Genomic DNA, 12215 nt, shown 5'->3' on the forward strand with positions numbered 1-12215 from the left:
ATTGCCACCTCAGCATGCAGTCAAGGTCTATAGAGCCTTGCTGATGACCTACTAATTTTATTTAGATGTGTTGCAGCAGGGACACATGGAAAAGTTTCAGGACACCGGCCCTCGAGGACTGCCAAGACATGCCAAGTTTTCATCTAACAACTTTGCTGATGCAAAAATAATTTAAAAAAAAAATTATAACTATTATATTTGTAATCTCTTTGTAGATAAAGGAATGGGAACCAATTTTGTGTTTTTGTATAAAAACAGAAAAAAAATTACAGCAATTAAGATGTTTATAGAAAAATGTTGTTTTGTTAAGTTGCCTGTAAAGAGTTTGGTGTGGCTGTTATGTGTAATCATGGCACCACTTAATAATCCCACGTTAGGTGCCTTTGTTGATGCTTGAATGATTCATAGATCAGTTTAGCAAACAACAAAATATTCCTCTCCAAATGGTGAGATACAAGAATGGGTTCGAAAATGAGGAAAAAGCAGCCAATGTCCAAAAGACTTTAAGAAAAAGACCATGAAAAACCCCGGTGAACTATAGCTCAAGCCCACTTCCAAGGAAGTCTGGCTTCTTGGAAGCAAATTAAAAGGACATGAGAGGCTTTTTCACAGTACTGTAAAACACATCTGAGTTTTAGTTTGGCTGTCTTTGGGGTCATGTTAATGCATTCCTAAGCCTCTTGTTCTTAAGCGCAACTATCATAATTAAGTGCAAAAGTCTTCCTCTAGGTCTAAGAAAATGACAGTTTGCCTAAAAGCAGCAACTTTTAATCAGAAATGTAAAACAAAACAAAAAAATATTTACACTGGCCATGTAAATATTAAGCAAACTACTATGTTAGTATTTTTTTAAAATAAAAAAGCATTGATCTTAATTCAGATTTTTCTTTGCAGCACGCTTACTGCAGAGACAGTAGCTGTGCATGACCGGTTTGGTTTTTCTAAGAACAAAAGCTGATGTGTAGTTTTCTGGCTACACCCCGCCCACACTGAAACATTCATGTTCTTCGTCTCTGCCCTATAAATACTGCTGTAAAAGCAGACATTAGACACAAATCCTTCTGCTTTCTGCATCGGGTAGGTAACTCGTATTATTGATTTCTTGTGATGATTGATTGCATGAAAAGTTCAAGACTTATGTTTTCCTCTCCTTTTTTTTCAGGTAAAATCTTTTCACGAGGCAAAATGAGTGACCGTAAGTCACATTCTGATGGGGTTTTTTTAGATGAAGATCCCTGACATATAGTACCTAGGTTGAAAAACTGTGTGTGCTATTACTGCATTTATGAAATTACTGTAATGTTCACTGCACTTCTATGTACAGCTCATTTTTTTATTTGCATTTTGCTACTCTTTAACTAGACAAATGGGTATAGTTGTGCAGCTGCAGCCATATGTTGAACATTTCAGTGTTTGACTGAAGAACTATTTGTGCTGTTAAATATAATATAATATGCCTTTCTTGTGTCTCTGAGAGCTGTTTGTCTGAAAGGCCACATTGTCTATGTTGTTCTTCTGCAAAGTTATGTAACATATTTGCTTTCTGCTTTCTTTCTGAGTCTTCTACTTACAATATGTCTAGTAATTTTTCAGTAATCAATTTTGCTTTTTGTTTTATTTTTTCCAATTATAGCAAATGCCCAGGTGAGTCAATTTATTTCCTTAGATGGTTTTACACCTGTGACAAACAGCATAGCAAACTTATACTAATAAAGCAATTTTCTTCTCTTAAAAGACACCTCACGATCAAGGATCCGCTGGAGTAAGAAAACTTTCTCTTGTTTGCTCTTTGCTGTTTTGCTTTGCCAGTTGATGCTGTAATCTCGTAGCATCCACGTGTTGATTTGTCATTATCTCTTCCTACGGTTGGGATACCGTTCTCTTCATCATTGTATTCCCTTTGAAATATTACATTCAAATTTTGTCTTACAAAACAAGTCTATACTCCTCGTTTGAATGATTTTGTGATCTATATAAAATATTTTACATGCCACACACAAAAAGCTGTTTTGACTAGGTGTTTCCCCAGTTTAGATGTGTTGTTAGGGCCAGGTTTGGATGTCATACTAAAAATGCTGCAGAGATTTAGTCTGAGTGTCACCACTAAGGCAAAACCTACACATCAGCATCCTTTTCCCATCTTCTCAAGTTATTGTCACAGTTATTGAAGTTTGTGAGGAGTACCTATAGATGACCAGTTCAATGAAAAGCACTGAACTGAAGAGTTCGGTACCCAACCATCCAAAGCATGCAGCTTTTCCAGTCTTTCTTGAGTTTCAATAAACAGTCATTTTTTATTACGGTTGTTCACAGGGACAAGGCAAACCAGGTGGAGATGGGCATGGACATGGACATGGACATGGGCCTGGACACGGACATAAACATGGGCCTGGACACGGACATGAGCATGGAAAAGGACATGGCCATGGACATGGAGACGGAAAACCCCATGACCATGGGCATGGAAAACCTGCTAATCCTCCCAAATAGATAATGAAGAAGCCACTGACTCATCATTCTGTGTTCATTGTTAAGAGATAAAGATATCTTCAATAAACTAATACATAAAAAAAAAAGACTGTCTTGTTTATTCACATAATTAATGATCTTCTGGTAAACCCCACAGTGGCACATTTATCCAAAGCAAATGTATGGAGTCTTTTAGAATAATAACAATTAATGATTTACTGATGAAAAAGATGACATGGCAAACAAATCAAATGTGCTTAAACTGTCCAGTTTTGGAAGAATCTTCTACATGAGAGGACTTCTTCTCAGCTTGTGCTACTTCATAAACGCTTTATTGTTATATATATATATATATATATATATATATATATATATATATATATACATATATATATAGTGAGAGAGAGAGAGAGAGAGAGAGAGAGAGAGTGTTGGTTGCTTCAAAAGTGGTGTTGACCTACTTAGAGTGTCCACCAGGGGACATCATAGACTTTTGAGAGAGAGAGAGACCGCAAATTCAGTAAAGTCATGTTTATAAAAACATTTTTGGAAAATTGCAAATAGAAGTAACAATACTGTAAAAACAGAAGTTTATTTCTTGTGAAAACATTAAAAAAACAAAGAGAGAAACTGAAGGAAAGATTTAGTTTGAGAAGTTGTCTACAACCATTGCAGACTCGATGAGTTATTCACCAAGTTATAATGTAACGTTTATTCCATAGCCTTTTATGTATTTACAAAGGTTCCTCTATTTTTTAAAAGACTGCAACTTTAAAGCCGATGCTGACCAACTGATTCAAGCTTGTGCATGTTCACATGGAACAGGCACACCCAGAGGTATAGCATTGAAATGTTAATTTGATTTGTTATTAAGGTAGTAGAAAACAAATAACGCCAGAAAACAAATAACAGTTCATTTAAGAATTCTTGAGAATTTTGGGTGAATCCTGTAAAACTCTTCCTCATCTATCATGTAACATTTGTTTCCATTTGTTAGTCCCAGAACACACGCCTAGCTCACATGATGTGACACATCAGATCCAGTTGTGCATGTTTTAAGACAGTGAAAGGCGTGTACCATGTTGTGTATCATTATCAGACATATCAACCTGGAATAATGTGGACTTTTTCTGTTGTAGTTTGAACAGGTGATGAATAGTTATGAATAAAAACAAACATTTCACACATAAAGCTTAAGGAGATGAAAATGATGGTATAAATACATGCTTGTTAATAAACATAGAGTTGAGATGTTTTTAAAACACTCATCAGAGGTATGACTGTCATATTAATTTGGGGCTTTTAATTTTTTTGTTTTTTCTGTGTTTTTTTTTCAAGGGTGGAATGATTATACAACACACATTAAATTACTTAAAAAATAATTAGATGCACGAGTTTGAATTTACTTTATATCGTCTCTAATTAACACAGGGTCAAAATTATACATACAGACTTAAATATATACAGATGCACACACACACACTAATATTTGGTTAAATGTAATTTAGCAAGTTGCACCTCATCCAAATTTGTTGGTTTCTTGACACAGACCAGGCTTTTAAGCAATGTTCCCTCTAATTTTTCATATGTCTGAGCGAACACACAAACTCCCTGAGCGATCCCTTGGACCACTGTGAGCGACATCAGACGTGTGCACTGTGGTCACGCCAACATCTAATCCATCCAAGTTACATGGTTTATTAAAATAATCAAATTACAGCATTTACATTTATGTTAGACTACTTTTAATTAACTGCTTTAGCCCACTTACAATGAAAATTTAAAAAATCTTGTTCATGACCTGTGTAGTATGTTAACACTATTGGAAGTAAAAATAACTTGAACTCCAATTTTGAAAACACAACTTTCTTTCTTTTCTTTTTTTTCATAAAGCTCTGACTTGTATTATGAGTCTGTGGTCTGGGAGAGTCCTATAACTCTCTGTCTGCAAAATACAGTAATGACCAATGCTGGGCAATTAATTATATAGTTACTACTTCAAAAAAGTAACTCAGTTTGGCAAACAACAAAGTTTTTTGCAGCTATTTATTTTTTTTAATGCAGCCAAGGCATTTTTTACATTTTTTACTATTTACAGAACAATCAGCTGTTTTGCATCAAATCTGATGCCACACAAATTATTTGTGCCACTCCAAAAAATAATTTCTGTCCACTATGAGATAAAGGAGAACAACAGCCTGATACCTGCAGGCCTGACAACAGGAGATGTATCAGTCCTGTAACACCTGTAACATTCAGCAGCCGCCTCATTGTTCTGACACACACAACAAAACTATTGACTACACTACACACTAACTACACACTAACTACACACTAACTACACAAGATTTGCGCTAAACGTCTCAAATCTCTCACATCTCAGAACACCGCCGTCACTCCTAAAACTTCCCCCGTTTCTTAACAACTAGATGCCACGTTGCCATATCATTTTTTGATTGGTCGACATGGTACTTTTTTCGACCAATAGGAAAGGGTGGGGGGTTTGGTTTGGTTTTTGCTCACAGGCGGAGAGTGCTTTCGAGCGTTTTCCTTATAAAACGCCGTTTTTACCGTTTCTTCCCGCAGTAAAACGATAGTATTCAGGAATAAAACCAAACATTGCATATATTTTTTATCATAACTCTGGTTTTACGTGGCCTATCAACACAATTTAAAAACTGGTATAAAGTCCACACTTTTCCCGTCAATTGTTCCGTCTGTCCTGCTCACATCTCCAATGGTTGTACACGTTGTCATTAATGTGGCTTCACTGCACATCAGCCACGCCGCTTTGCTAGCTAAAACACCGGTGTCGGCACATAAGGACGCTGTCATAGCCTGTCAACAACGTTGATTGGCTGCGTATATACGAATGTGAATCGCATTATTGGCTGGACTACAGGATAAAGTGGCATCGTTCTAATCCCATACAGGAGCAGCCAGTCACTTACTAACACTGCAAAACAGAATTGTTAAAGTTTTAATTTTAATTTCAATTCAGGTTAGATTTTTTTTGTGCGCAACGCAGATTTTCTGTGAGCAGAGACCGTGCCAGCAGTGCGCAATTGCGCACGTGCGCAGCTTAGAGGGAACATTGCTTTTAAGCATAGTCTTTTTTCAAATTTTCAATAGACTTGAGGTTGGCGGTGTGGGAAAACCACTCCAGCCTGCTGATTCACTGATCCACAACACCAGGATATACAGCAATAACATTGGAATGTCGTTCGGACTGGAGAAGTGTAGTCGGATGGAAATGAAGAGAGGTAAGGTAGTCAGAACCAAGGGGATCGAACTACCAGAAGGCAACATTGCAGACACTGAGGACAGCTACAAGTACATGGGAATCCCACAGGCAAATGGGAACCACGAAGAGGCTGCCAGGAAAGCTGCAACCAACAAGTACCTGTGGAGGGTCAGGCATGTCCTGAGGAGTCAGCTGAACAGTAAGAACAAGATCCGGGCTATGAGCGCCTATGGCCTGCCCGTGATCAGGTACGCTGCTGGTCACGGGCAGAGATGGGCAGTAACGCGTTACTTGTAACGCGTTACTGTAATCTGATTACTTTTTTCAAGTAACGAGTAATGTAAGGGATTACTATTGCAAAAACGGTAATTAGATTACCGTTACTTTCACGTAGGGCACGCTGCGTTACTGCGTTACTAAAACCGTGATTTTTTGCGCGAGAACGTCTCATGACAGTGACGTGAAGCGAGTGCGACGTTCGTGACAACAGCTGTCTGCAGATCATAATATATCGAAAAGGGACAGAGTGTAGCATGCAGCGTTTAAAGCGTGGAAGTACTGACCTTATTTTGAGTTTGATTCCATAAAAGTGACAAAAACATTAGTGTCCGTTGTGCGTGGGAAGAAAACTTCTTTTTACAGCGAAAAAACCCCTAAACTTCCAAGCAAGCACCGAGTGTACTACGACGTAATGTGAAATTCACAGAGAAACTCGCGGATTCTTCCACTGACCGCTGCAGCACACCTGCACCAGGGTAAACCTCCTCCGCCTACCCCAGTCCTGCTTTACAGGTGAAAATAGAGCAACAGGACCGCTAGTCTTTGTTTTTATTTATTTTCTGCTGTGTTTTACTTGCATCTATTTGAAAGAGTGAGTGTAAACACAAAAAAATATTTTATATTATTTGCTGGAATGTGCAGAAAATAGGTTTAAATGTTAAACAAATTTCTTCCAGTCAGAGAATGTTGCATATAATTTAATTTTTGCTTGATGCATAAAGTTAAAAGATTAAAACTAATAAAACAAGCTTTAAAAAGAGACTTTTCCATTTGATTACATTTTGTATGATGGATTATGCAGAAAAAGTAGAATTGGGCTGAAAGATCTATCGCTTTATCACCTATTCAGGTTGTAAATCGTGTTTTTAAAAAGTAACTAAGTAACTAAGTAATTGATTACTTTTGAAAATAAGTAATCAGTAAAGTAACGGGATTACTTTTTGGGGGAAGTAATCAGTAATTAGTAACTGATTACTTTTTTCAAGTAACTTGACCAACACTGGTCACGGGCTATGAGCGCCTTTGGCCTGCCCGTGATCAGGTACGCTGCTGGTATAATAAGTTAGCCAAAGGAGGAGATAGAAGCCACTGACATAAAAACCAGGAAGCTCCTGATCATGCATGGAGGGTTTCACCCCAAGTCCAGCACCCTGAGGCCGTATGCTAAGTAGAAGGAAGGAGGCTGGGGACTGGTGAGTGTCAGTACCATAGTCCAGGATGTGACAACAAATATCCGTGAGTACATCAGGCAGATGGCCCCAACCGACTGTGTGCTCAGTGAATACCTCAGGCAGTCGAAGGAGGAGGAAAAGGAGGAACCATCATGGAAGGACAGGTCCCTGCACTGTATGTATAGATCAAGGAAGTGGCTGACATCCAGAAGTCCTACCAGTGGCTGGACAAAGCTGGACTAAAAGACACCAAGAGGCACTAATCATGGCAGCACAGAAACAAGCTCTGAGCACAAGATCCATAGAGGCAGGGGTCTATCACACCAGGCAAGACCCCAGGTGCAGGCTGTGTAAAGATGCCCCTGAGACAATCCAGCACATAACAGCAGAGTGCAAGATGCTAGCAGGCAAGGCATACATGGAATGCCATAACCAAGTGGCCAGCATAGTAGACAGAAACATCTGTGCCGAATACAGCCTGGAAGTCTGGAAGTCCTGAGGTCAAAATGGGAGACGCCCCCTAGGGTGGTGGAGAATAACCGTGCTAAGATCCTGAGGGACTTCCAGATAAAGATAGACAAAATGGTGATGGCTAACCCACCGGACATTAGAGGTAGACAAGCAGAAGAAGATGGCCGTAGTGATAGACGTAGTGATACCAGGACATCGGGAAGAAGGAACACGAGAAACTGGAGAAGTACCAAGGCCTCAGAGAAGAGCTTGAGAAGATGTGGAGGCTGAAGGCAACAGTGGTCCCAGGGGCAATCAGAGCACTAGGTGCAGTGCAAGCTAGGCAAGTGGCAACAGCAGATCTCAGGAACAACATCCATGATCTCTGTCCAGAAGAGTGCAGTCCTACAAACAGCTAAGATACTGCGCAGGACCCTCAAGCTCCCAGACGTCTGGTAGAGGACCCAAGCTTGAAGGATAGAACGCCTGCAGGAGCAAGCGGGGAATTTTTTATATATGTTTGTGTGTGTGTGTGTGTGTGTGTGTGTGTGTGTGTGTGTGTGTGTGTGTGTGTGTGTACGATCAAAATATCTGATTGTAACTGTAGATTTAGGATAGTTTTATCTCAGTGAAAAACATTTTTGTGTTATCACAACCCTCAAAAAGGCTTTCTAAAAATACAATAACAGTCATGAATTTTTTATCATTTATTAGCAAACTATAAAAAACAAAAAACATTCATGTTAAAATAAATATAAGGGAAGCGACACAGTCACAAAGAGGCTGGTGTTCTCTCTTAAAACCAGCCTGACATCAGACACTCAAACACAAAAGAAACAACAAAACAAAAGTGTAAACTTTTCAAATAGCTTCAGTGGTTAGAAGTAAGAGAACCAGCTTCCTCCTTGTTTTTTACTGGTGTTCAGCTTGTCGGGCCAGAACAGATACACCTGAGGGGAAAAACACAAACAGATCACAGACATCAGAGGAAGCAGGAATGGGGGAAGGTAAAAATCTCAACAATGTACACTGTAGATGACTCTGACTAAGTCCAAATATCATTCAAACACAGTCCAAAGGAAAAATACAGACAGCACTATGACTTTGACAGAGTTAAACCCAAAAAAAGGAATCCGACTTACCTGGATTTACCTCCTAAAAGCTTTGCAACATGAGAACATCCAAAGCTAAAATCATAACTGATTTTCTTATTCTGATAACTGATTTCTAATCCTACCGTCCAGGTTAATTTAGCAATATAACATGAAACAGTCCTAATAGTCTTACTAATAATTCAAAACATATGTTAATCTGTCCTTCTGATCTTTTTATGCCTTGAAAATTATTCATTTAGTCACTTCAAACTTGGCTACCCATTGCTCGGGAACCAACAAATTGCCAAGTTTCACACCATTTGGATGGGTTGTTCTCATATTTTGACTGAAAGTTGTTCTCCATTGCAATTGTTTCCGATATAGAAGCTATATATATATTGTCTTGTCAAATATTGTCATGGTTAAAACAAAGTACATCAGTTTTAAGGCTTTCCATATCAGGACATAAAAATCTGCGAATACCTAGAATATGTTGTTATCAGTGCTCATTTAAAAAGCCTGCATCTCTGTGTCCTGGTTTAGGGGGGCATCAGTGCCAAAGGAATTTCCAGCTTACAACTAATAGGCACAATCAGTGCTCAATGTTTTTAGAGAAACATACTCCAATCAGATGAAATCATTTACAGGGAAGGCCTTGCATATTTCAGCAAGACAATGCTAATAACAACAGTATGGCTTCATGATAGAACAGTCTGGGTGCTGATCTGGCAGCAGCTGGTCTCCTCAGTTCCCCAGATGTGGCCATCAAATTCAAAATGATCTCTTTTTTTTTTAAATGTTACAATTTCTCAATTCACACAATTAATATTGTTATTAAATTTAATATGTTTAAATGTAATATGTTCTATTGTAAATAGAGTAGCATTCTGTTTTTGAATGAATTGTATGCAAATTTTACATTTCACAACATCACCATAGATCCATAGAGCTCATCTGTAAATTGCTTCAACAATCTTAAACATTAAGAATGCAATCGCAATAAAAATGTATTGTGTACAAATCCTTACAAAATAAAGATGTGTAGACGAAAGCAACACACAGCAGCAGATATAAGACAGGCAAAAAGCTCCTGACTAAGCAGTTTAAGTGTGTAAACGCCGCTCTGCCTCTGTGTCTTCTGTGCTTCCTCTGACACAGCAACTCTTTTTCTGTCGGACGGTTGAGTTTCCAAATCTATTATACAAGTTCATTCTTGCACTTGTTGATACACCTGAGGGGAACTTCCTCCCCATAGCAATTGCACAAACGTTCCTCCAGGTGGTTCTTTTAGTACTTCTTACTTTTCCAGGCAAATTTTCAAACTCAAAATCTGCTAACAGCCTAATGTGCTGGTGACAAATTATCAGTATAAATGATGGAAACAGTGACAAAAAGTCACAGTTTGCCCTTTTTATGATGTGATGATATACACATACATGGATTCAGCTTTCCATTTAAGGTCAGAGAAGCCTATACAATATATATACTTGTTGTATAAAGCAATAGACATAATTTGAGCAGTGTGTAGGTATGTGTGTTTGCAACAAAGCTAACAGTGTGATGTTTGCTGTTTGAACTTTGTCAGTTAGGCGGACTTCTGTATGTCAGGGCAGGTGAGGATAGAGAATAACCGGTTCTTCAGTCCATCAAAACCTGCCTCCATGCCTCTCAGCTGTTTTTCATCTGTGCAACTGCAAAGAATGCTGTCAAACTAATTGCAGCAGAGCTTTTCAACACCTCTCTTCTACTCTTTTCAGACTTTGTTTAGTCACAGGAAAACTAAAAATCTTGCACTAGTACTTCTTTTTACCCACACAGGAAATAAATCAGGATTCAGTAAAGAAATTGATGGAGAACTACACCTATACAAACCCTTTAACTGCAGTTATAGTTATTACCTGGTTGCAGCTCTATAAAAAGAAAAAAAAAACTGGGTGTGGAAAATAAACTTTTTTTCAGATGCAGTTAAATAGTCACACCCAGAAGTCTTTCAGACATGAATGCAGAGAGGAACGGCATCAATGTGAGTCCACTATGCCAAGTCAGCGCTCACACTGCTTCTGATGTCTGAGATCTGAGTTTGATTGACAGGATGAAACTAGTGGGCACACCCGCTTCATGAGAGAACAAAAGTGGCCTTTGCCATGTCACAACCCTGAGGTGGAAGAAAAATATATGTCTCCTGTTTTTTTTATTAAAGGATTGTTCGGTCTAATTATGATGGTTTCAACTGACAGCAGGAGCCAAAAACAAGCCTGACAGGACAAGAAACAAAGACTAAGGGATGCTGATGTCTCAGCTCTCTCAGAGCTCCACCTACCGCTGCAGAGCCCAGATATGCATAGAAAGAGATGGATTATAATGACAATATATTAATTAATTTGGAGATGGTGTATTTTTATACACTACTAACAGAAAGGAGAAGCTGCCTTGTCAGTGTGTGTTGCTTCATGTAATATGTGGGCATCATTGACAGCAGCCACCAAGTTGTTGACATCTTTGATGGCATGAATATCTCCAGTGAGATGGAGGTTAAACTGATTCAGTAAAAGGACTAGATGCTACAATCTCTGACAATGGCTTGCTTCACATGGAGAAAGTCTCGAGGGATGGCTGCTATGAGGAAAGGCAGCCCAGAAATTTTGCCAGCGGGACACATCTTGTGTGCCTAAACTTCACAGGGTGTTTTGGTCTTTTATCCCAAGCTAATCTGCCACTTTTTAACCTCCCTTGGTTAGGTTTAGGGATTAGAGCTCTGATCTAGATTATCATAAAATTTGGGACACATCGTCAGTAGTGGACCTTGGATTCATCAGATGTTTTGGCCATTATCAGTAGACACCCTCATCCAAGGAGGCCCTGCCAGGGTTGTTCAGGCCCCGGAGTGTGTCACTGGTTTATATTAAATTGTTATTTCTCTTCTACATTCTTCTGTTTAGTTTTCTACAATTTATTTTCTTCTATCAATTCACTGCAACTGAGAAGTAAAAATAATAATGTATACTTTCTTGATCTCCGTGGGGAAATTCCTCTCTGCATTTAACCCATTCACTCAGTGAAGCAGCCATTGGGCACCCGGGGAGCAGTCTTTAGGGACGGTACTTTGCTCAGGGGTACCTCAGGGTAGCCATTCAGTGGATTCAAACCCTCGATCTTGCGAGCATGGGGCCACCACTCTACCTACTGAGCTATCCCTACCCCTAACACTTCACTCTTTAATATTTATGGAGCCTCACTTCCTCAAAGGGATAGAAAAGGTGCTAGAGAGAAGTAAGACAAAAGAGACAAAATAGGAGAGAGCGGAGAGCCGGAAGGGGGGCACCTGATCTGGCATCCCACACCTCCTGGCCGGATCGGGCTGTACGCTCGACCTCCCCACTGCCTCACAGAAAAGGGAAGAAAATCAGAACATTTTTCCTTTTTTTCTCTCTTTCATTCCTCCTTTAGGTTTCACTACCATGAGGTTAACTACACGGCTCCCAGGAGGCCCTGAGACAGCTGTATCAG

General features: G+C 39.2%; 1 protein-coding gene across 1 annotated transcript; it reads left to right on the forward strand.

Moving 5' to 3' along the window:
* Positions 1 to 993: 993 nt before the first annotated feature.
* si:dkey-248g15.3 (annexin B11) lies at positions 994 to 2576 on the forward strand. Its single transcript, XM_031742419.2, has 5 exons — positions 994 to 1077; positions 1163 to 1195; positions 1634 to 1644; positions 1736 to 1762; positions 2314 to 2576. The coding sequence occupies exons 2-5, from the start codon at positions 1186 to 1188 to the stop codon at positions 2488 to 2490; spliced, it is 225 nt and encodes a 74-aa protein (XP_031598279.1). The 5' UTR covers positions 994 to 1077; positions 1163 to 1185; the 3' UTR covers positions 2491 to 2576.
* Positions 2577 to 12215: the final 9639 nt, after the last annotated feature.

The sequence above is a fragment of the Oreochromis aureus genome, linkage group 19 (assembly GCF_013358895.1).
Source record: "Oreochromis aureus strain Israel breed Guangdong linkage group 19, ZZ_aureus, whole genome shotgun sequence".
Taxonomy (NCBI): Eukaryota; Metazoa; Chordata; class Actinopteri; order Cichliformes; family Cichlidae; genus Oreochromis; species Oreochromis aureus.

Coding starts and splice junctions, on each gene's coding strand:
- si:dkey-248g15.3 (XM_031742419.2), top strand. Junction 1,763..2,313: donor ACGATCAAGGATCCGCTGGA/GTAAGAAAACTT, acceptor GGTTGTTCACAG/GGACAAGGCAAACCAGGTGG.